The sequence below is a fragment of the Danio rerio genome, chromosome 21 (assembly GCF_052040795.2).
Source record: "Danio rerio strain M-AB ecotype USA chromosome 21, GRCz13ab, whole genome shotgun sequence".
NCBI lineage: Eukaryota > Metazoa > Chordata > Actinopteri > Cypriniformes > Danionidae > Danio > Danio rerio.
Window position 1 is genome coordinate 23161320 of NC_141041.1, and position 22506 is coordinate 23183825.

Sequence of the window (22506 nt, forward strand, 5' to 3'; positions counted from 1 at the left end):
TGATGTGGGGAGTTTCTTTGAAATACTAAGATAGTCTGTCCTCTTTAATTTGAAAGATTTTTCATTACATTTTTTTTTACCATAATGTATAGAAGACACACACTAAAATGTCTATAATAAATCAAAAATATTATCAGGCATATTTAGAACAAGAAACATTCCTGACATTAAAGGACCAAGAACCTCAGTGCGGCCTCAAATGCATTTCTATATACAGTTGAAGTCAGAAGTATTAGCCCCCACGTTATTTTTTTTTCTTTCTTTTTTTAAATATTTTACAAATGATGTTTAACAGAGCAAGGACATTTTCACAGTATGTCTGATCATATTTTTTCTTCTGTAGAAAGTCTTATTAGTTTTATTTTGACTAGAATAAAATCAGTTTTTAATAATAATAAAAAAAAACATTGTAAGGTCAAAATTATTATTCCCTTTCTGCTATTTGTTTTTCAATAGTCTACAGTACAAACCATTGTTATACAATAACTTGCTTAATTACCCTAACCTGCCTAGTTAACCTAATTAAATGTCAATTTAAGCTAAATACTAGTGTCTTGAAAAATATCTAGTAAAATGTTATTTACTGTCATCATGGCAAAGATAAAATAAATCAGTAATTAGAAATGAGTTATCAAAACTATTATGTTTAGAAATGTGTTGAAAAAAATCTTCGTTTTCGTTTAATCTCAGTTAAACAGAAATTGGGGGGGGGCTAATAATTCTGACTTTAATTGTACAGTACACACTAATAAATTATGTGATCAAGTGGTCGTGACAGCATATGTTTTTAGTTTTTGGTAACTTATGAAACTTAAGTTTATCATTCTCTAACTGAAAAGCAAGCTGTTTTAAGTAATTTGAACATAAGTTTAATGGACTCTTAAGGTTAAGTTGATTCAGCTTAAAAATTTACCAGGCAGCCAGGATTTTTTACAGTGCATGAATAATTATGTTGTTTCATTTCAGCATATTTGTAACACTGGAAAATGTCTTCACAGATTTGACATCATTTTTGGAAATAGAATTGGTTGCTTGCACCAAAATAGGACAGTTCTGACCTTTTCTTGTTTCAGGTTTCTGTACAATTTAATTAAACAGTACTGTAAAATAAATAATTAAAATATAGTTTTTACATTTTTAAAAAATGTTTTTGCAAAATAATCACGTTAAATGAAATAATAAATAGTTAATATTTGACCACATTGTCTTTTACTTATCATCCTGCTCTTTAAGTTAGTAAATGTTCAACCTGGCTTCAGTCATTTCCTTTGTTGATATGGGATATTATAAATAAGGAGTGCCCAGCATGTGTTGGTTAGACCAGATGAGAGGCTCTTGTGGTGTGAATCATTTGTTTTTGCAGCAGGAGTTTTTTTGTAAGTATTGCTTCTGATTAGTAAAGAATTATTGATATAGACAGAATCCATTGGGTTTCCCCATAAAGATTATGCTGAACATATTTCATGGTATGGTAATGTCACTTTAAAATTACTGATATAAAATGATGAATTTTCAGTTAGAAGAACTAAAATCTAATGTTACTTTTGTTTAAAAAATGATTAGATACATTGTTTTGCTTTGGACAAAGCAAGGTGAAGTGTTACTTCATCCTGTGAAGGCCCGTCATTTTTTTCAATCCAGGGTGAGTTCTTCATGCTTTTTGACTGAATAATATTGTGAATTTTATTTTATTTATATATTTTTTTACAGTTTTTGCAAACTTTTACTTCAGATATGCATCAGCAAAGACAGCATAACTGCAGCTGCACACTAAAAAGTATCATATAAGTGGCTGTAAAATTACTTTTTATAGCTCTACCTCTCATACAGTGGCATTAAAATATGTAAGTGTAAAGTTCTCAGTGTATAGTAGGAAAAACAGTATGATGCTCAGCTTTTTAAAAATAATTAAATATTTTCCAAACTCCTTAAACTATCATAATGACTAAACAGAACAAATGCAGTAACTTTGCATTAAATAATTATTGAAACTATTTTGTTTAACACATGTCTACTGCTGTGGTATTAATTTAATGTGTTCTGTTTCTAGGCCTAAATTTTAAAAATGGGCAACAAGACACCGTCAAAAAGCAAATCAGGTTATCCTAAAGAAATGAACACAACCACAGTATTCAAACAGGAGCAGCCTCAAACTTGGTGCTGCTGTTTTAAAAAACAAGTGTCTTATAGAATTCCAGCTCTCGTTTATGTCAGTGATGAGCAAACCTTCCTTGCCTTTGCTGAAAAGAGAAAAACATTAAATGACACAAATGCAGAAGTGCTTGTGATGAGAAGAGGAACATGGGTGGATGCCAAGACTAAAGAAGTTGAGGTATGTAAGAATTAAAAATTATTCTACATGAGTTATTCCAGGGTCATTAAGCCCTGGTCATTAAACCTTGTTCTGCTCATTCTTTACATGAGAGATAACGTACTTCCAGATGGTTGTTATGTCTGCATAAATCCCCAACAGGCCGGTCAGATTTTGAATTAGTCTCGAGCATGCAAAATGATAAGTCTAAATGTATTACAAGGAAAATGAACAGAAAGCTCCCATGAGGAAAATTCATTCATTCATTTTCCTTCCACTGAGTCCCTTTATACATCAGGGGTCACCACAGTGGAATGAACTGCCAACTTGTCCAGCTTCTGTTTTACACAGCGGATGCCCTTCCAGCTGCAATCCATTCTATCCGAATTATTCCACTGATGAAAATGTTTGTTTTGGTAATCTTCAATCAAAGTCCGACCATTTGCTTCTGAGTTTGGAGTGGCAGTCTTTCTCGGTTAACGTCAGTTTGACAGCTTCAGCCACAATATTCTTACCCACACCGCCTGCTACAAGAAAATGATGTCAAAAGGAAAGCCGTGCCTCTTAATCGATATTCAATTCCATTTAGAAGTACATAAACAAAGATAAAAGTCACAGCAACTTGCAGTTCACATGGACTTTAACACTTTAGGGCACGTCTGAAAGTTCACAATGACGTGATCATAACGACAGCCAGTTTGAACCGCAACACAAAAAAGGCACAGAATTAGTAGTAGTATAGTAATGCATAAAGATCTGTTTCAGATTTATCATACAGCATTGAGTGATTACTAAACATGATAATAAGCTTTTCCTTCACTTGGGTAGTTTCACAAACATGTAATTTTTTAAAAAGGTGTCTAACAGACGCCTAAACGTAGTCACCTTGGCCCTTTAAACCGAGTGTGAAGTCATAGGACTTTAAAATTTACCCCTAAGAATTGGAGCGGCACTACAGCACCTGCACAAGTCATCATATGTCATTGCGATCTCTTGCTTTATATGAGATCAGACGATTTCGACTGCTATAGTTGTTCTAGTTGTGCTAATTTTTGGTATTTATCTTTAGGAAATCACTGAAGGCATATATTATGTTATCATAACAATCTAATGTAGCAATAAGATTGTAACTGTACTGTGCATTTACACAGTGGCCATATTGATCTATGTAAACACACCAAAAACAACATTAACATTATAGCAGACATTGTAAAAAGGTTATTCCCAGCCACTAGACATTACTGACAGGGTATTTAAGCGTCATCGAGTGTCAGAATGTTGTGGGACTGCTATACAGTTTTGATTATGGATCACAAAATTTAGTGTTATATATATATATATATATATATATATATATATATATATATATATATATATATATATATATATATATATATATATATATATTAAAACATGTGCTTGTTTATTGTAAAAATTTGTAAAAATGACAAAAAAGACTAATTTGTGGATCTCCTTATTTCTGGGTGTAGCAGTCTTGCTGTTGTGGCTGGTGTATTCTGGGAAAATTACACCTACACCTTCAAGCTAAAGAGACTTGGGAAACCCTTACCTCTTCACGGAAATGCACAAAACGAGGGGTAGGGGTAAGGGATAGACTTGGGATTGGGCATAAAAATGGGCTGTCAGTGAAAATTTAATGGACGTCTAAGAATAGGAATATCGTCAAATAAACTGAAATGAATGACACATATAACGTCTATCTTATTTGTCGATTTGACGACTAGTCTAGTTTTGGGCTATTCTCAGATTTTCACTGACAGCCCAAGTTGAGCTTTGTTTTAGCCAAACTGTCTACATTTAGATGTCTATTAGACGTGCTTACCCACATTTCAATTTGGCAATGCTTGACATCACTTCATTTCAAATACTATATGACACACTGTGCGTTTGGCATGCGAGCCTTTTGTAAAAAATCCCTATACTCAAAATTAATTTCTTGTTAGAACAAACTTTGTTGGAACATGTGAAAACTCCTTAAATTGTCTTTGTACCAACTTCACCATTTCATAGATGCTTTACACAATCTAATCTGAAGAGAGTCATATTGTTTTGTTTTGTTTCTTATTTATTCCAGTGGATCTGTGGTCATCAGGTGCTAAGTTCAGCTAGTCTACCAAACCACCGCAGCATGAATCCATGTCCAGTCTACGAGAGAGACTCCAAGACCCTCTTCCTGTTCTTTGTCTGTGTTCCGACTCAGGTCTCTGAATTTGATCAAATACGAACAAATAAGAGCCAGGGGAGACTTTGTTATGTAACCAGTAAGGACGCTGGCAAAACCTGGAGCCAAACAATAGACTTGACAGCAGATGTGATCGGTGAGCAGGTGAACGAATGGGCTCCCTTTGCTGTTGGACCAGGACACGGTGTTCAAACAAAGAACGGAAGACTGATTATCCCAGCATATGCCTATCGCTACACAGGCAAAACTGACTGCACTTCATGCTGCTGCTTATCATTCTGCTGCTTCACACCGTATGCTTTAGCTTTCTACAGTGATGATCAAGGAATCACATGGAAGGCAGGACAACAAATGGACGTTGAGTCATGTGAGTGTCAGATGGCAGAGATTGTAGGTGAGAAAGGTGACAGTACTCTTTACTGCAATGCTCGAACCCGTCTTGGTTACAGAACTGAGGCTCTAAGCAACAAAGCTGGAGAGGATTTTGACACTGTTTTATCCTCAAGCAAGCTGATAGAGACTGGTAAGGGATGTCAAGGCAGTGTGTTGAGCTTTGTTGAACAAAGTAGTCCTCCACAAACATGGCTGCTCTACTCCCATCCATCCCATCCAAAAAAGAGAGTGGATCTTGGACTCTACTTGAATAAATCCCCATTGGATTCCTCGGGGTGGTCAGATGAACCTTTAATGATATTACATCATGGTCCCAGTGCATACTCAGATCTGGTAGAGTTTGAGCCTGGACACTTTGCTTGTCTCATGGAGTGTGGGAAGGAACACGAGAATGAAGAAATAGCCTTTTTGCTCTTCAAACTCCCTGAGAAAAAGCTGTAACATTTTTGCAAAAAAATTGAACCTTAATGAATGGATCATGAAAAATCAATTAATACTTGAACATGTAATCAATTGAATCGTACAATATAACAATTTATAACGTGATAAATTTCACTGAGCTAAATTACAAAATATATATCTTTAATGTGGGGTGATGCAGTGGCACAGTAGGTAGTGCTGTCGCCTCACAGCAAGAAGGTCGCTGGATTGATCCTCGGCTCAGTTGGCATTTCTGTGTGGAGTTTGCATGTTCTCTCTGCATTTGTGTGGGTTTCCTCCGGGTGCTCTGGTTTCCCCCACAGTCCAAAGACATGCAGTACATGTAAATTGGGTAGGCTAAATTGTCCGTAGTGGATGTGTGTGTGTGTGTGTGTGTGTGTGTGTGTGTGTGTGTGTGTGTGTGTGTGTGTGTGTGTGTGTGTGTGTGGGTGTGTGTGTGTGTGTGTGTGTGTGTGTGTGTGTGTTTGGATGTTTCCCAGAGATGGGTTGCGGCTGAAAAGGGCATCCGCTGCGTAAAAATGTGCTAGATAAGTTGGTGGTTCATTCCACTGTGGCGACCCCGGATTAATAAAGGGACTAAGCCGACAAGAAAATGAATGAATGAACATCTTTAATTTAAGACAAATGGAAATTTCTCCTTTTTTTTTTTTTTTTTTTGCATAAGCTGAAAATTCTAAAAACCAAAGTGTATTTTAATTTTCATTACAATCCAGTTTTTTTTATTTGCCATTTGTTTGTTGTTGAATTTATCTCCGTAAATACTGATCTTGAAACTGGGGTCTATGTGGAATCAAACAGACTGTGTTGTACTGTATATATTCTGCTGATTATAATACGTATAATAGATTATTAGTTTAACCGATCTATTATGTATTACATTCATATAACAGACAATTTAATGCCAGTGTACTGCCTTTTATCACTTTTGCTGAACTAGTGTCAGACACATTTGAATAAAATGCAAACTGTGTAACAATGTGTTTACTCATTTTAAACAATATATAACCAATATAAGATATAATTGATTCTCTTTTGTTCTACATTCTTGTCAATAAAGTCCACTGCAAATACATGGTGCATAATGATTTAATCATGTTCAAAAAAATAGAGAGAACTTTGGTGATAATTAAAGGAATATGTGTTTACTATAATACTAGTATCTACTAGCACAACACTAAAATCTCACCAGTGGTGTAAACAGTCAGCGTACTATCATATTAAATACATTGAAAGGATTAGATGCTTTGTTTCCAGTGAGAACTTGTTCATGCTTTTATCACCAGCAGGGTGGATTACTGTAATGGACTCCTCACCGGCCTTCCCAAAAAGACAGTTAACTTGTACCTGACTGAATGCTGCTGTCTGGATTCTGACCAGAACCAGAAAATCAGAGCTCATCACACCTGTCCTCATCTTTACCCTAGCTCCCAATACATTCAAAATAGATTTTATAGTATTATAATTCACTAAATGGCCTACGACCTTAACATATTTCAGATACGCTCATTACAAACAGAACAGATCACTCAGATGTTTAGAATTTAGTAAATTAGAAATTCCAAGAGTTCACTTAAAGCAGGGTGAATCTGCTTTAAGCTAATAAGCCACCTGCTGCTGGAACCAGCTTTCAGAAGTGATCAGATGTGCTAAAACAGTGGACACATTCAAATTAATACCAAAAACACATCTGTTTAGCTGTGCCTTTACGGAAAGAACACTGTGACATGTCCAACAGATAACAAAATGTGTGTCTTTCTTTATGAAACATTTGTTACCTGTTTTAATCATTTTTATTTTCTGTGTTTGAACTTTGTGGTGATCAAGACATTTTCGAAGAAAAATTCAGATCACTTGTGAAAGTAAGGAGAAAGATTGCGCATTGCGATAATTAACACATTTTTGGAAAGAAAATTGAGGTTGATTTTGAATTGAACTTCTTTTTATGTCTTGCACTTGTATTTAGTTTTTCTTTTAATCCTGTATATGTAAAACACTCTGAACTAACATTGTGTATGAAATGTGCTGCTATATTAATAAACCTGCCTTACAGAAATGAGGCACTAGGTAACAGTAAAGAAGAAGTTTTTGAGAAGCCTTTACCTGTACATAATTTGACAGAGAGTGGAAATTGTTGCCAAGTAAGCATGTTGAGTTTTGCCCCTGTTGCAGTGTTTGAAAAAAAGGCTACAATATTGCCATCCAACTAATACAAGCCAGAGATACTCTGTTCTTTTTGGTTGTACAAATAGGACTGAGACCTCATTCGAAACTGTAAAAGGTGTACTAATTATTTTCAAGAAGGCATCTAGGAAGCCCGTACTGTTGTCTCGGCTTGAACTGAGCATGTCACAGAAATAAACATGTGTTCTACTTGATGACAGATAATTGGTTTTATCAATTTGTTGATTATTTATGGCAAAGAACATCTGTATGACTATTGTGTGATTTGGGGGAATTGCAATGCGAAGAACTGCACTCTGAGCTACTCTATCTGATTGCATTTACAATGAAATTCCCCTTTTTTACAGTCCTTTCTCTCTTGACACACTCAACACTCCCACCTCAACACAGCCAGAAACATTCCTTTTCCTTTTTAAAATCAGAGATGTGAAAACACCCTACTGAAACAGGGGTTTCCATCTAGTTCCTGAAGTATGTCATCAGAGCAATAGTGCTTACACTATCCCCAGCTGATAATAAATACATATAAATAATAATATAATAATGAAATAGAAGAAATCATTTTTCTAGATTTAATTCAATTGCTTCAAAACTTTGAAAATAATAAGCACATATAATTTGGTGTGATGTTTATATTGTTTGGTAAAAGTTGTATAAACAGTAAGTTAAACATATTAATCCAGTACTGTATTAAGGTATGCTGCTTTGGTCAATTCAACCATTTAACTTTTTGTCACAATTCATCTCTCATATCTTGTTGCTTACATATTAAAATGCTGTCATAACAGAACTCACTGAAGCACAAACACAACTTATAATTGTTGGATGTCAGTGAAAGACATTTAAGGCAATTTTTAATTTCTAAAATTAAGGTTTTGAATATTGTTTGTGTTTAACTCATTCAGTTTATCTGTTTATGGTGTTGTAATTTTGTGAATTATATTAGGTTACTCAACAAAAGAGAGAAAGCAAAATATGTGCTGGAACAAAGGGTAAAATGAGCTGATTTTTAAAAGTGTGATGACCAAATTTGGGCAATTTCCTCTACATTTAATACTATAAATAAAGGAAGCACAGTCTGGGTGGGTCACATTACAAGGGGCTCGAGCAAGTCAACTTTTAGGTAAACTCAACTGTTGCTGAAGGATTGTTTCTGTGAGTATTACATCTGGTAGTTTACTGAATAATTTTCAATAGAATACATTAATTTGTAGAAGATCTTAATTTGCATTGTTCTGCAAGCTGTCATGTTCAGACAATTAATGGAGTCTGAAATGTCTAAATAACAATGTATGTAAATGTGACAATGAACAATGAAATGTAAAGCTTCTAGTAGTCTGTATACTGGAGGTGGTTGTCAAGTCATGACAAGAAAAAAGATAATAGAAAAATAAAAATAGTTGATGAGCATTTTCAGCTTTTGATCAAGGCTACTCAATTCATTTCACTGATAGGTTTTAATGTGTGACATAAGTGTATATATGCCACGTGTTACTGATACTTTAATTATTTATTCTGTTAATAGGGTTAAAAGTATGATGATGGCGTATTCATCAAGCCATTCAGCTCCTCCCGAAATATCAATATTATTCAAACAGGAACCGCCTCTAGGTAAAAAACAAGTGACCTACAGGATTCCAGCTCTCATATATATCAGTGACAAACAAACCTTCCTTGCCTTTGCTGAAAAGCGGAAAACCCCAAGTGACACAGATGCAGATGTGCTTGTGATGAGAAAAGGATTGTGGAAGAATGACAATCAAGTTGAGGTATTAGACATCAAAATCATTCAATATTTTTCAGTTTTTTTGTGACTGTATCTTAAGCTGCTTAACAATTTTGTAGATTTGTGGATTTACTCAATCTGAAATTAATTTGATTGTAAAAAACATGATTCAGTCATTATTTTATGTTTTTTTTTTTTTATTAAAGTGGGTCAGTGATCAACAGGTGTTCACTTCAGCTTCTCTACCAAACCATCGATCCATGAATCCATGTCCGGTCTATGAAAGAGAGTCCAAGAACCTCTTTCTGTTTTTCATTTGTGTACCTCTTGGGGTCTCTGAACGGAAACAAATAAAAGAGAATAAGAATCAGGCACGCCTTTGTTACATAACCAGTAAGGACACTGGTGAAACCTGGAGTGCTGTTAGCGACTTAACAGCAGATGTGATCGGTGAGCAGGAGAAGAACTGGGCCACCTTTGCTGTTGGACCAGGACACGGTGTTCAAATGAAGAGTGGCCGACTGATTATTCCAGCATATACCTATCGCTACACAGACAAACCTGTCTGCACTTTATGCTGCTGCTTATCATTCTGCACACCGTATGCTTTAGCTTTCTACAGTGATGATCAAGGAATCACATGGAAGGCAGGACAACAAATGGACGTTGAGTCATGTGAGTGTCAGATGGCAGAGATTGTAGGTGAGAAAGGTGACAGTACTCTTTACTGCAATGTTCGAACCCGTCTTGGTTACAGAACTGAGGCTCTAAGCAACAACGCTGGAGAAGACTTTGACACTGTTTTATCCTCAAATAAGCTGATAGAGACTGGTAAGGGATGCCAAGGCAGTGTGTTGAGCTTTCTTGAACAAAGTAGTCCTCCACAAACATGGCTGCTCTACTCCCATCCATCTAATCCAAAAAAGAGAGTGGATCTTGGACTCTACTTGAATAAATCCCCATTGGATTCCTCGGGGTGGTCAGATGAACCTTTAATGATATTACATCATGGTCCCAGTGCATACTCAGATCTGGTAGAGTTTGAGCCTGGACACTTTGCTTGTCTCATGGAGTGTGGGAAGGAATACGAGAATGAAGAAATAGTCTTTTTGCTCTTCAAACTCCCTGAGAAAAAGCTGTAAAATTTTACCTACAAATGAATGGATTAAGACAAATCAATTATTATTAATTTTAAAATTATATATGTAAATATAAATGTAAACTTAAAACCGGGATCTATGTGGAATGAAACAGACTGTATTCTACCATATATAGGCAGTATGTGTATTATATATATAATTGTCAGAGACATTTAAACTGTGTAACATAATGCATTTCCTAATTTTAAACTATATAAATAATAATTAATATAAGATATAATGGATTCTCCTTTGTTCTGCATTCTTGCCAATGAAGTCCACTGCAAACACATGGTGCCAGTATTAATAAATGTGAGTGTTGTGTCATTTAAATTATGTTCTGACAAATATATTTTAACTAATGTTTTGGGGAAAAAAAGAGACTGGAGGCAGTGTTTGCACACAAAGGCATGTTGTAAAACTGATGTAAGACTTCTGAGGCAGCATAATGATTTAATCATGTTCAATAAAAAAAGAAAGCTTTGGTGAAAACTAAGTGAACATTTGTTGACTAACATACCAGTATCTACTAGCATAATACTAAAATCTCATCAGTGGTGTAAAGTAACTAATTAAAAAACCTTAAATTACTCTAATTGAGTATTTTTTTTCAGCAATTGTACGTTATTAAGTAGTTTAAAAATGTGTAAATGGCCAGTCCACATGTTTAAAAGAAAATCATTACACACTACTCAAACATTCCACTGCCCAACAAACTCTGATTGAACATGTTCAGTCGGATTAAATAAAAACTTCAAAGTAATGGCAACAGATATGGACAAGGACAAGGGGTAACACATGGATCCAACAAACCAAACAGATTGGTTTGTTGCCATTCATCTGTATGGTGTGAATAGTTGTCTTCAGCATCCTATCATCTCAAAACATTGCAAGGATTAGATGCTTTGTTTCCAGTGAGAAAATGTTATTGCTTTTATCACCAGCTGGGTGGATACTGTATGGGCTCTTCACCGGCCTTCCCAAAAGACAGTTGCAGCTCATCCAGAACATTGCTGTCAAGATTCTGACCAGAACCAGAAAATCAGAGCACATCACACCTGTCCTCAGGTCTTTACACTGGCTCCCAGTTACATTAAGAATAGATTTGATAGTATTATTACCTTAAGACCTTAACATATTTCAGATATGCTCACTAAATACAAACCTAATAGATCACTCAGATCATTATGATTGAGTAAATTAGAAAAAATGTTCTTAAATTCAGACAGGGTAAATCTGCTTTTAGCTACTAATAAGCCACCTGCTGCTGGAATCAGCTTTCAGAAGTGATCAGATGTGCTACAGCAGTGGACACATTGACATCAATACTAAAAAAAACATCTGTTTAGCTGTGCCTTAACTGAATAAACACTGTGTTATGTTCAACAGATTGCATTATTTTGTTTTTCTTTCTTTTTGTTCCATAAAAAAACCTGATTTTACACATTTTTAATCTGTTTTTGATCATTTTTATATTTGAAGTCTGTGGTTGTGGTGTTCAAGATATTTTCAAAGGAAAATTCTGATCACTTTCAAAAGTAGTGTGATTAAGGAAGGATATGCATTGCGGTAATTAGGACATTTATGGAAAGACAACTTTAATCGATTCTAAGATTGAATTTCTTTTAATTTTTTATACTTGTATTTAGCTTCTTTTAATCTTGTATATGTAAAGCACTTTGAACTATATTTTTGTATGGAATGTGCTGTTATAATAATAAATCTGTACAGAAATAAGGCACTAAACGTAAAGGAGAAGCTTTCGACAGGCCTTTACTTGCACATAATCTGACAGAGAGTGGTAATTGTTGCCAAGTAAGCATGTTGAGTTTTGCCCGATTTCAATGTTTGAAAAAAAAAAAGGGTTACAATATTGCCATCCAACAAATACAAGCCAAGGATACTCTGTTCTTTTTGGTTGTACAAATAGGACCGAGACCTCATTCCAAACTGTAAAAGGTATGCTTTTTTATTTTCAAGAAGACATCTATAAAATGAGGGTGACATGGTAGAAGATTGCAGGTTCGAGCCTTGGCTGGGTCAGTTGGCATTTCTGTGTGGAGTTTGCATGTTCTCCCCGCGTTCGCGTGGGTTTCCTCCAGGTGTACTGGTTTCCCCCACAGTCTAAAGACATGCGGTACAGGTGAATTGGGTAGGCTAAATTGTCCGTAGTGTGTATGGATGTTTCCCAGAGATGGGTTGCAGCTGGAAGGGCATCTGCTGCGTAAAACATGTGCTGGATAATTCCGCTGTGGTGACCCCTGATTTATAAAGGGACTAAGCAAAAAAAATATATATTAACGAACATCTTTGAAATGCATGAATTGTTGTCTCGGCTTGAACTTCATTGACCTGAGCATGTCACAGAAATGAGCATGTGTTCTACTTGGTGACAGTTTTTTGGTTTCATAAATGCATTAATTATGACTTACAGAAGAAAGAACTTCTCTCTGCTCTACTGTATCTGCTACTGTAAATCTCCATCACAGTGCCTGTGTGTGTGTGTGTGTGTGTGTGTGTGTGTGTGTGTGTGTTGCTAATGTGCAGATTGCCTTTGCAATGGAACTCCCCTTTTTATACTGTCCCTTTCCTCCTCAACATTCAACATTCCCACATCAACACAGCCAGAAACATCCCTTTTCCTTTTTAAAATCAAAGGTGTGCAAAAACCCAGCTGAACATTATTATTGTTTATTTATTACTAGCTAGGGATAGTATAACAACTATTGGTTTTTATTCAGTTGCTAAAGTATGTCATAATACCAATAGTGCTTAAATATGATCCCTAGCTGATAATAAATAAAAAATAAATAAAAAATTCATTCATTTGCTTTTTATTGCATAGTCACTTTATTAATCTGGGGTCGCCACAGTGAAATGAACCGTCAACTTATCCAGCTTATGTTTTACGCAGCGGATGCTCTTCCAGCTGCAACCCATCTCTGGGGAACATCCATACACACTCATTCACACTCATACACTACGGACAATTTAGCCTATACCCAATTCACCTGTACCGCATGACTTTGTACTGTGGGGGAAACAGGAGCACCTGGAGTAAACTCATGCAAACGCTGGAACAACATGCAAACTCCACACAGAAACACCAACTGAACTAGCCGAGGCTCAAACCAGCAACCTTCTTGCTGTGAGGCGACAACACTGCGCCACTGTCGCCCTAATAATAAAATAAAAAATTTTCAATATGTATTTAAATTACTTCAAACAATTATATATAAAATATAAGCACACATAATTTGGTGTAATGTGTATATTGTTTGATATGTTACACACATCTGTGCTGTACTGTACATAAAGTACTCTGATTTGATGCATGTAATGTAATGTGATGCTGTAATAGCAGAACTCACTGAAGCACAAACACAAATAATATTGTTGGATTTCAGTGAGAGACACTAGAGGGAATTTTAATTACTAATATTAATAGAGTTTTGAATTTGAGAGTTTGAGTTTACATTCTGTGTTACAGTACTGTAATTTTGTGAATTAAAATGGGTTAATAATTGAAAAACGAAAAAAGAGTATTTGCTGGAACAAAGGGTAAAATGAGCTGATTTTTAAAAGTGTAATGACCAAATTTGGTCAATTTCCTCTGTCCCTATATTTAATACTATAAATAAAGGAAGCACAGTCTGGGTGGGTCACATTACAAGGGGCTCGAGCAGTCAACTTTCAGGGAAACTCAACTGTTGCTGCTACAGGAAGGATCGTATCTGTGAGTATTACATCTGGTAGTTTATTGACTAATTTTCAATAGAATAAATTGATTTGTAGAAGATCTTAATTTGTATTATTCTGCAAGTTGAGTTGCAATTTAATTAACCTTTTAATTAAATTAGAAATTAATTTAAGTATTAATGATTAATTTAAAGCTTGTAGTGTATGCTGTAGATGGTTGATGAGCATGTCCAGCTTTGATCAAGGCAACTCAATCTCATTAATATGTTTTTAATGTGATATAAGTGTATATATGCCAAAGTGTTACTGATACTTTAACTATTCATTCTGTTAATAGGGTAAAATATAATGATGGGTTGCTGTTGCCTGTCACGCCATCCATCAAGCTATTCAGCTCCTCCCGAAATATCAATATTATTCAAACAGGAACTGCCTCAATGTAAAAAACAAGTGACCTACAGGATTCCAGCTCTCATATATATCAGTGATAAACAAACCTTCCTTGCCTTTGCTGAAAGGCGGAAAACCCCAAGTGACACAGATGCAGAATTGCTTGTGATGAGAAAAGGATTGTGGAAGAATGACAATAATCCAGTTAAGGTACATCAGAATCATTCAATTTTTATTTTATTTTTTGTCTGTTCCTTTAGCTACTTAAAAATTTTGTAGATTTGTGGATTTACTCAATCTGAAATTAATTTGATTGTGAAAGGCATGACTGAGTCATTATTTCATGTTTTTTTTATATTTTATTGAAGTGGGTCAGTGGTCAACAGGTGTTTACGTCAGCTTGTCTCCCAAACCACCGCAGCATGAATCCATGTCCGGTCTATGAGAGAAAGTCCAAAACCCTCTTTCTGTTTTTCATTTGTGTCCCTGTTGGGGTCTCTGAACAGCAACAAAAAAACGAGAAAAAGAATCAGGCACGCCTTTGTTACATAACCAGTAAGGACACTGGTGAAACCTGGAGTGCTGTTACTGATTTGACAGCAGATGTGATCGGTGAGCAGGTGAAGAACTGGGCCACCTTTGCTGTTGGACCAGGACATGGAATTCAGATGAAGAGTGACAGACTGATTATCCCAGCGTACACGTATTATTTCACCTCAGAAAATCCACCCACATCGCATGCATTTGCAATCTACAGTGATGATAAAGGGAGCACTTGGCATATCGGAAAGTGTATGAATGGTCTACCTTCAAATGAATGTCAGATGGCTGAGATCATCGATGATGAAGGCAACAGTAAACTTTACTGCAATGCTCGAAGCACAATTCACTACAGGGTCCAGGCTCTAAGTGAAAGTAAAGGAACAGATTTTGACACGTCTTCATCTGTAAATAAACTGATAGAGACTGGAAATGGTTGCCAAGGAAGCGTGTTGAGTTTTACCCCTGATCAAGCATCTGAAAAAACATGGCTGCTATACTGCCACCCAACCAATGCAACCAATCGATTAACCCTTGGCATATACTTAAATAAATGCGCGAGTGACTTGTCTGGATGGGGTAATCCTGTGATTCTGCATGAGGGTCCAAGTGGATACAGTGATCTGACTCAGTGTGGGGATGGAAAACACTTTGCCTATCTCATGGAATGTGGAGAGAAAAGTGAGCTTGAAGGAATAGGCTTTATCCTGTTTGAACAGAAAGATGACAAGGCCGAAAAATTACAAATTACCAAATTTACTAAACAGAATTGATTAAATTACAGCTAAAACAGCACATGTAATCACAAATGTGACATTAAACCATTAAAATAATCAAAATATTAACATGATATAGAATTTCATTCAAGAGTTTGAACTCAGATTTGACTTATATAGACCAGCCAATTTATATAACCACTTTAGGTCTTTCTCCATATTATTCTAACATATATATTTTGACGGATAAAAAAAAAAACTCATTTTCACATTGAGACATTATCAGGTGCCTCAGAATGTCAAAAAGACAATAGAAATGTGTTTTTTAAAATCCAAAGAGTGAGACTAGTCTTATAAGCGACAACAAGACTGTATCAGTATCAATAATAAAAATAAAACACTGCAGTATTCATTTCTGAATGATTGCAAGTTTTGAAATAATAGGGTGAACCAATGATCCAGTGGTTCCCTTTTAAAGTGACCTATTTACTTCATTCCTGAATGTCACACCCATTTTAATGAATCAATAACTCTTCCAAGAAATGATCTAAAATCATTTGCTGATGGATTTCACCAAACAGAAACAACAAAGTATAATAATAACTACTATTGTCAAAACTCAAAGACAGAGTTATTTATTAATTCTTGGTTTGCAAACATTGTACTCAGGCTGTAAATTACTTCACAAAATCTTTAAAAAGACAAAAATCCATCTTGTATCATTACACAATAGTTTTTTTCTACTGATCAAGATCATCTGTCAGTGATTTTGTCCACCCAGTCCCACACATGCAGAGATCCATCTGTAGCTGCTGAGAGAAGAGTTTTTGGTCGAGATGGATGCCAAGAATGAGCGGTGACCACAGCTGGGGAAGTGCTGGATTTTGCTTCCTGTGACATTTCATGACCTCGGTGTGAAAAAATTGGCTGAGGACTCGATGATTCAGTGCTCCAATTGTTCGTGTTGTAGATGTGAACTGTTCCATCGAACCCTTCCCAACAGAAAACATATTGTCATCAGTGAGTAACAAGAGATTCATATTTGTAAATATTACTAAATCCAAATACCTTTCTAAATTTTAAAACACACTAATGTGTAATCATTTTAAATAATAATAAAAAATGGGGATTGCAAACAGCTTGTTAAAGCAAACTTTTTAAAAAAGTTGGCTTCATCTGGTAGTGTTGTTTACAAGTAAGTAAACAATTACACAACATTTTTAATTCATTTCTTTTGTAGCAGGAATTGAGATGAGTAAAGCACAGTGTCAAGGAGCTTTATTCACCTTATTCTCTGCATACGAGTGAGCGCAGCCATTTGAAGATTTCCGGTCTCATTCACTTCCATTAATTTTTAGACATTTACAACAGCAAGTTTTGCTGCTTGATGTTGCAAACTGATATTTTCTTAATAAATTATTCTATTTTTTTCTGTATAATCATGCAAACACTTGTTTGTAGAGCGTTTTCTGTTCCTAGCATTTCTTTCATAAACAACGGAAGTTGAATCGGTAGTTCTAAAACAATCGCAAAAACGAACGCACTTCCGCATTGACAATTAAGGTCAATAGCACAAATTTAAAATGTAAATCTTTTTAGAAACAACACAATTGAAAAGCTGTTTGTTTAACACAAACCACTATATATAATGCTAAATAAATAAATATGAAGTTAATGAATTGAAATGCTATATTACAGAGCTTATAAAAACATCCACACAGCTATTATCAGATACTATCTTAAACAGCTGCATTCTCACTGCTGTAATTTTATTTGCATGTTTATTTAGTTTTTGAGCGGATATGAATGGGATATATTTACATATTACATATATAAAGAGCTATCTCAACAGAAAGTGTCTGGATGTTTGCTATCCATAAACTGCTGTTAAGGTTATTCAAACTTGTTCTAAACGCTAAATACAGAATGCTTTACTGCAAATAAAATATTAAAAGACTAAAAGTGTATGTTCCTTATATGAAAAAGTAAAAATGTATGCATTTTCTACTGACCTGACACAGACAGACATTTGTCGAGAACGGGGGCCCAAGAAATGTTCATAAAGTGGTTCTTTGATGCACTTTGTGGGACCTTTATTTGAGTTTGACAAAAAGGACTCTTTAAATCTCTTAGATCAGAGAGAAGCATGTGACCGGAAGAAGACAGTCTTGCTACTTTACAACAGGAAGGTTCTGACTGAGAGCTGTCACTCCTCAGCCCAAATGACCAGCGCAAACCACTGTTACTCTCTTCCAGAGGATAATGACAAGTCGAGGGATCTCTCGTGTCACCAAGGAGTAAAGCACCATTGGTTGAACAGATGAGGAACACAAAAGCATTCACAAACTGTAAGCCACTCACTGAATCTGAGGACTCTTTTCCTAAAAAATAAAAAATAATAAAGAATTTGAAAAGAGCTATAAAAGTAGCTTTTATATATAAGTATTTTTTTCTGATATTACCTACTGTATGCAGAACTCGTCCTGTTGCAATCTCTGTCAGCTGTATGTCACTTATACAAGAACCATGAAGAACTGTTGGACTGTCTGTGAATCCAGGTGTTATTTTACTGCCTTTTGCTGATGGGCTCTTGAGGTTTATGACTCTGGTCATTTTTATAACATCTGTTGAAAAATCAGGTTAAATTTGAAATGGTCCATGAATAGAAAAATCCAGTATTGCTTAAAAACTAATTTTTAAAAATCTGATAACATTTTAAAATAAGAAAATATTTTTGCCCATTTCTTGACGACAGGTCAATGTAAAATATTCAGGGTTTTTACATCTTAAATATTTTTAAAAATCATCTATTTATTAGCTATCTACATGTACAGTTAAAGTCAGAATAATTATATTATTTTTTTCCAGATTTTAAGGTTTGAAAACATGGAATATTTCATATTGGCCTATACTGTCATTTTCTATAAATAAATGCTTAATGATAAAGTTTTTTTTTTTAATTATTATTATTACATGACACGTAGTTTGTGGTAATTATCAATTTACTCAAAACATAAATTGAAATTCCTACCACTGTCATCACCTCCAATGTCCCAAATCTGCAGTGTATTAGAATTTCCACTAGTGACCAAACACCTGTAAAAGAACAGCTGATATTATGTAAAGAAATAGAAAAAACTCTGGGCTGGGGTGAAAACAGTGCTAAATGTGATTAATTTAATAAAATAAGTTTCATATGCACGAAGCAAAACAGATCTGAAAAAAAGAGCATAGAAAAACATTCACAATAACTTTACTGCTGTTGACAATTATTTTCATCAGTGACTACGTTTACATGGACATCAGTGATCAAACTATTTGCCTTAATCTGAACACGACAATAACATAATTAAGATGTTTATATGAGTTTCTTTTTGATGTTCCTGTCATGATCCCGTTTTACACGTTACAGCACATAATTCGATTAATTGTGTCACCACGCTATTCACATATCCTCTGGAGTTTCATGTAATTTCGGGTGTTTCATCTTTAATTTGTCGACTTTAACTGCAGTTTGGCACTATCACTTTCATTCAGAAACATTTCATGCATGCCCTCCATGACAAACAAGAGAGTAGTTTTAATGGAATTTAATATCACACACCATATGGGGAAAAAACCTCAGCATTTGATGCAGGTGTCTGAGGTCTTTCACTCTCAGTAGGTGCAGAGAGTAGTGTCAAACAAACATGTGTGTGTAGACTATCCTGTTGCAAAATACGGTGAAAAACCTAAATGACAGTAATCGTTTGATCAAGGTGTTTACATGTCTGTACTGCACTTTAATAATGCGACTTATATCGGCATACTCCACGTGTCTTAATTTGATTTCTATTTAGTTCGATTACAAGCTAATCGGAATATGGTAATCAGAAATCGCTGTTTAAATAGTAGACTCCTAATCTAAGTATTTTATAAATCGTATTAAAATCAGATTATTGGTGTTCATGTAAACATACTCAATGAGTAGCTAGGTTACGATGAATAACGTTGATAAGTGTTACCAAATAATCCATTAGCACATGTCATTAAAGAGACAAATGAAAATTTACTGTTAATTTAAATAACCAAGATTAGCAGCCTTTTTTTTTTTTTTTTTTTAAAGAGACTTTAAAGAATATTTTTAACTGAAAAAGATTTATATGACCAGGTTAATGCACACCAATAACCAGCACTTTGAAAGTAAATATCTCCATTTTTGAACAAACCCAAATCCAGCCATTACCTTGTTCCTGGGATATGTATCAAACACTCGACAGGTTCCTCTGAAAAGCCACCATGCTTTACCTTGAAGTCTCTTTCTGCACAAAGACCCTAAAATAGTGACCAACACATAGTTAAATGAAATGAAAAACATATTTAAAAAATGTACGAGAATAGAATTTCTTCCTACTTGATTGTCTCCTGCATATAACTTTAGAGGTAGAAGTAACTCTAAAATTTCACTTCTCGCTCCGGTGTATCCTGCTACACAAATACCTGCAAAAAAGAGGGGGAATAAATGCCTTTATAATTTTTTTCTTTTCTTTTTTTGATTAAAATTTTATTCAATTTTATTTTAATGATCTTCAGAGATGCTTTACTTTTGTCACCCATCCACTCAATTACTTTTGTCGGATGTTCGAGTTGAAACAGATGGAGGTCTCTGTATCTGAAATAAAAAATTAACCGAGTTACTGGTGCCCAAAATGCTGCTAAAGTAGGAAAAACATTACTGTTGAAACAAAAAATATTTATATGAAGGAAACACTATGAATGTTGAAACACAGCCAATATGTTAACATTAGGTGACCAAATGCAAGTTTACTGCTGTCAGACTCACGCGTTTAGAGACTCCATAAACCAGTCGTCAGATTCATCAGAGGAGATGTCCATGCTAAATAGTTCGTTTACTTATTAAAGCATAGAATTGTGATAATACATAAACGCACAGCTTTTATTCATCGTACATTAAAAAAGGGAAATATTTCCGGGGACATTTTCTTCTGTTCTTCTGATGTGTTTTAAACGACTTAAGTTGAGTTGGCGCCACCTGGCTGCTCGATGTAAATATGTTGCTCGTTTCGCATCCTCCTCTTCAGGGCATTATTTAGAACATTTCTGTCATACAGTGAAGAAAAAAATAATAATAAAATAACCCAAAATTCTTATTTAAAATGCGCACAAGCTTTGGGAAATTGTAACATAGAAGGTTTTTCATCAGCCTGTCAGGAAAGGCATAAGGCTTTAAGAGAGAGTTAATTCATTCAAGAATGAAACTTTCTCTGACTGTGAAAACAAACTTTTCTTCATCTTTTGACATATAAGAAGTAGTATTATGAAACATAATGTAAGTTTCAGAAATCAATTCTCTCGTTATTCTAAAATTTTGGTCATTAAGCCATTCATTTTTCTTTTTTTTTTTTTTACCTGTAAGTTATTTGTCCTTGCTTTTTGTTAGGCTGTGTAGATACATTAGTTCTTTTTTTTAACCTTTCCTTTCCAAACACACAAAAAAAAAAAAAATATATATATATATATATATATATATATATATATATATATATATATATATATATATATATATATATATATATATATATATATATAAGTGATTTATAGATGTATATTTCATACCCATAATGTGCCATAATAACCCTACCATAAATTTAATCTAGTCGTTTGTAGCCTACTTGTTTTTCATTTTCTCTTTTGTTTTGTTTTCTCTGTTATTATATATTTGTTGTTTTGTTTTCCCATATGTACTACTTTATCTTGAATGAAAAGTAGACAACTCACTATTTTAATTCTTACAAGCAAATATGCATGCAATTATGACTTACACTGAGAATGTTGTAAGCAAGATTGCCTACATTGTTGCCTTTTAAATCTTGCCCACAAATAATATGTAGAAAGTAAATAATGACATTATGCTACTAGGAACAGCACAGATATGGCTCTGAAGAAAAAAGACACTGTGCAGTGCCTTGTGGAAAATAATGGAAAAACCGTATTTACACTGCCCTCCTTCTGATCCCAAAATTAGGAAAAACAATTATTTTTAGTGACATTCCTAGACCAATTAGAAAGACGAAGTAGGGCGTCACAGTGACGCAGTGGGTAGCACGATCGTCTCACAGCAAGAAGGTTGCTGGTTTGAACCCTGGCTGGGTCAGTTGGCATTTCTGTGTGGAGTTTGCATGTTCTTCTCGTGTTTGCGTAGGTTGCTTCCGGGTGCTCTGGTTTCCCCCACAGTCGAAAGACATGCACTATAGGTGAACTGAGTAAGCTTAATTGGCCTTGTGTGTGAATGCAAGAATGCGTTCCCAGTGTTGAGTTGCGGCTGGAAAGGCATCCACTGCATAAAACATATGCTGGATAAGTTGGAGGTTCATTTAACTGTGCCGACCCCTGATTAATAAAGGGACTAAGCCGAAAAGAAAATGAATTACTAGGCACAGTCCAATGACGGGTCTTTACAAAGATTGTAAGATGATGATGTGCCAACTATTGAATCTGACAGTAATGTTGCACCAGTGTGTGTAACTGTTAAAAAATGTTGTCAATTTTCAAAAAAAATAAAAAGGGCAAAAATCAAACCAACATTGTAAACTAGTCGTCTTTCTCTCAACTCTCAAATTCAGATCTGTTAAGCAGCTATTTTGTTGATTCTACATAGCTTACATTTAATTGATGAAATATTAAAGAAAATCAGTATACAATACTTTATTAATTTTAATATGAAGGTATTAATAATATTTTTACTAAGGCAATATTTATGCCGTATT

At 34.8% G+C, this 22506-nt stretch overlaps 5 protein-coding genes across 15 annotated transcripts in view; 3 read left to right on the plus strand and 2 right to left on the minus strand.

The window, feature by feature from the left end:
- The window catches only part of LOC147838831 (odorant receptor 131-2-like), a 1093102-nt gene that overhangs the window by 223368 nt on the left and 847228 nt on the right, over positions 1 to 22506 (minus strand). The gene's annotated exons all lie outside the window — the stretch shown is intronic.
- On the plus strand, positions 1311 to 6418 carry neu3.3 (sialidase 3 (membrane sialidase), tandem duplicate 3). Of its 7 annotated transcripts, none has more exons than XR_015519600.1 (5): positions 1311 to 1376; positions 1564 to 1642; positions 2051 to 2332; positions 4407 to 5649; positions 5849 to 6418. XR_015519600.1 is itself a non-coding variant. In XM_087299820.1 (4 exons), exons 3-4 carry the CDS (start codon positions 2066 to 2068, stop codon positions 5346 to 5348), a joined length of 1209 nt encoding a protein of 402 aa, XP_087155946.1. In that variant the 5' UTR covers positions 1318 to 1466; positions 1564 to 1642; positions 2051 to 2065; the 3' UTR covers positions 5349 to 6418.
- Positions 8471 to 10450, plus strand: neu3.4 (sialidase 3 (membrane sialidase), tandem duplicate 4; the record flags this gene model as incomplete). The annotated part of the gene is given in 3 exon segments (NM_001109723.2): positions 8471 to 8684; positions 9055 to 9298; positions 9462 to 10450. Coding segments are annotated over 2 exon segments (1164 nt in total). The 5' UTR covers positions 8471 to 8684; positions 9055 to 9070.
- On the plus strand, positions 14059 to 18278 carry neu3.5 (sialidase 3 (membrane sialidase), tandem duplicate 5). Of its 3 annotated transcripts, XR_015519338.1 has the most exons (4): positions 14059 to 14130; positions 14431 to 14693; positions 14852 to 16759; positions 17873 to 18278. XR_015519338.1 is itself a non-coding variant. In XM_087299049.1 (3 exons), the coding sequence occupies exons 2-3, from the start codon at positions 14442 to 14444 to the stop codon at positions 15794 to 15796; spliced, it is 1197 nt and encodes a 398-aa protein (XP_087155175.1). In that variant the 5' UTR covers positions 14059 to 14130; positions 14431 to 14441; the 3' UTR covers positions 15797 to 18278.
- On the minus strand, positions 16349 to 20758 carry wdr73 (WD repeat domain 73). 2 transcript variants are annotated; one of them, XR_015519583.1, is made up of 8 exons: positions 20562 to 20726; positions 20323 to 20390; positions 20133 to 20218; positions 19965 to 20053; positions 18771 to 18835; positions 18206 to 18363; positions 17752 to 18120; positions 16349 to 16731 (listed from the first exon to the last, which is right to left on the minus strand). XR_015519583.1 is itself a non-coding variant. In NM_001017646.2 (8 exon segments), coding segments are annotated over 8 exon segments (1131 nt in total). In that variant the 5' UTR covers positions 20615 to 20758; the 3' UTR covers positions 16354 to 16492.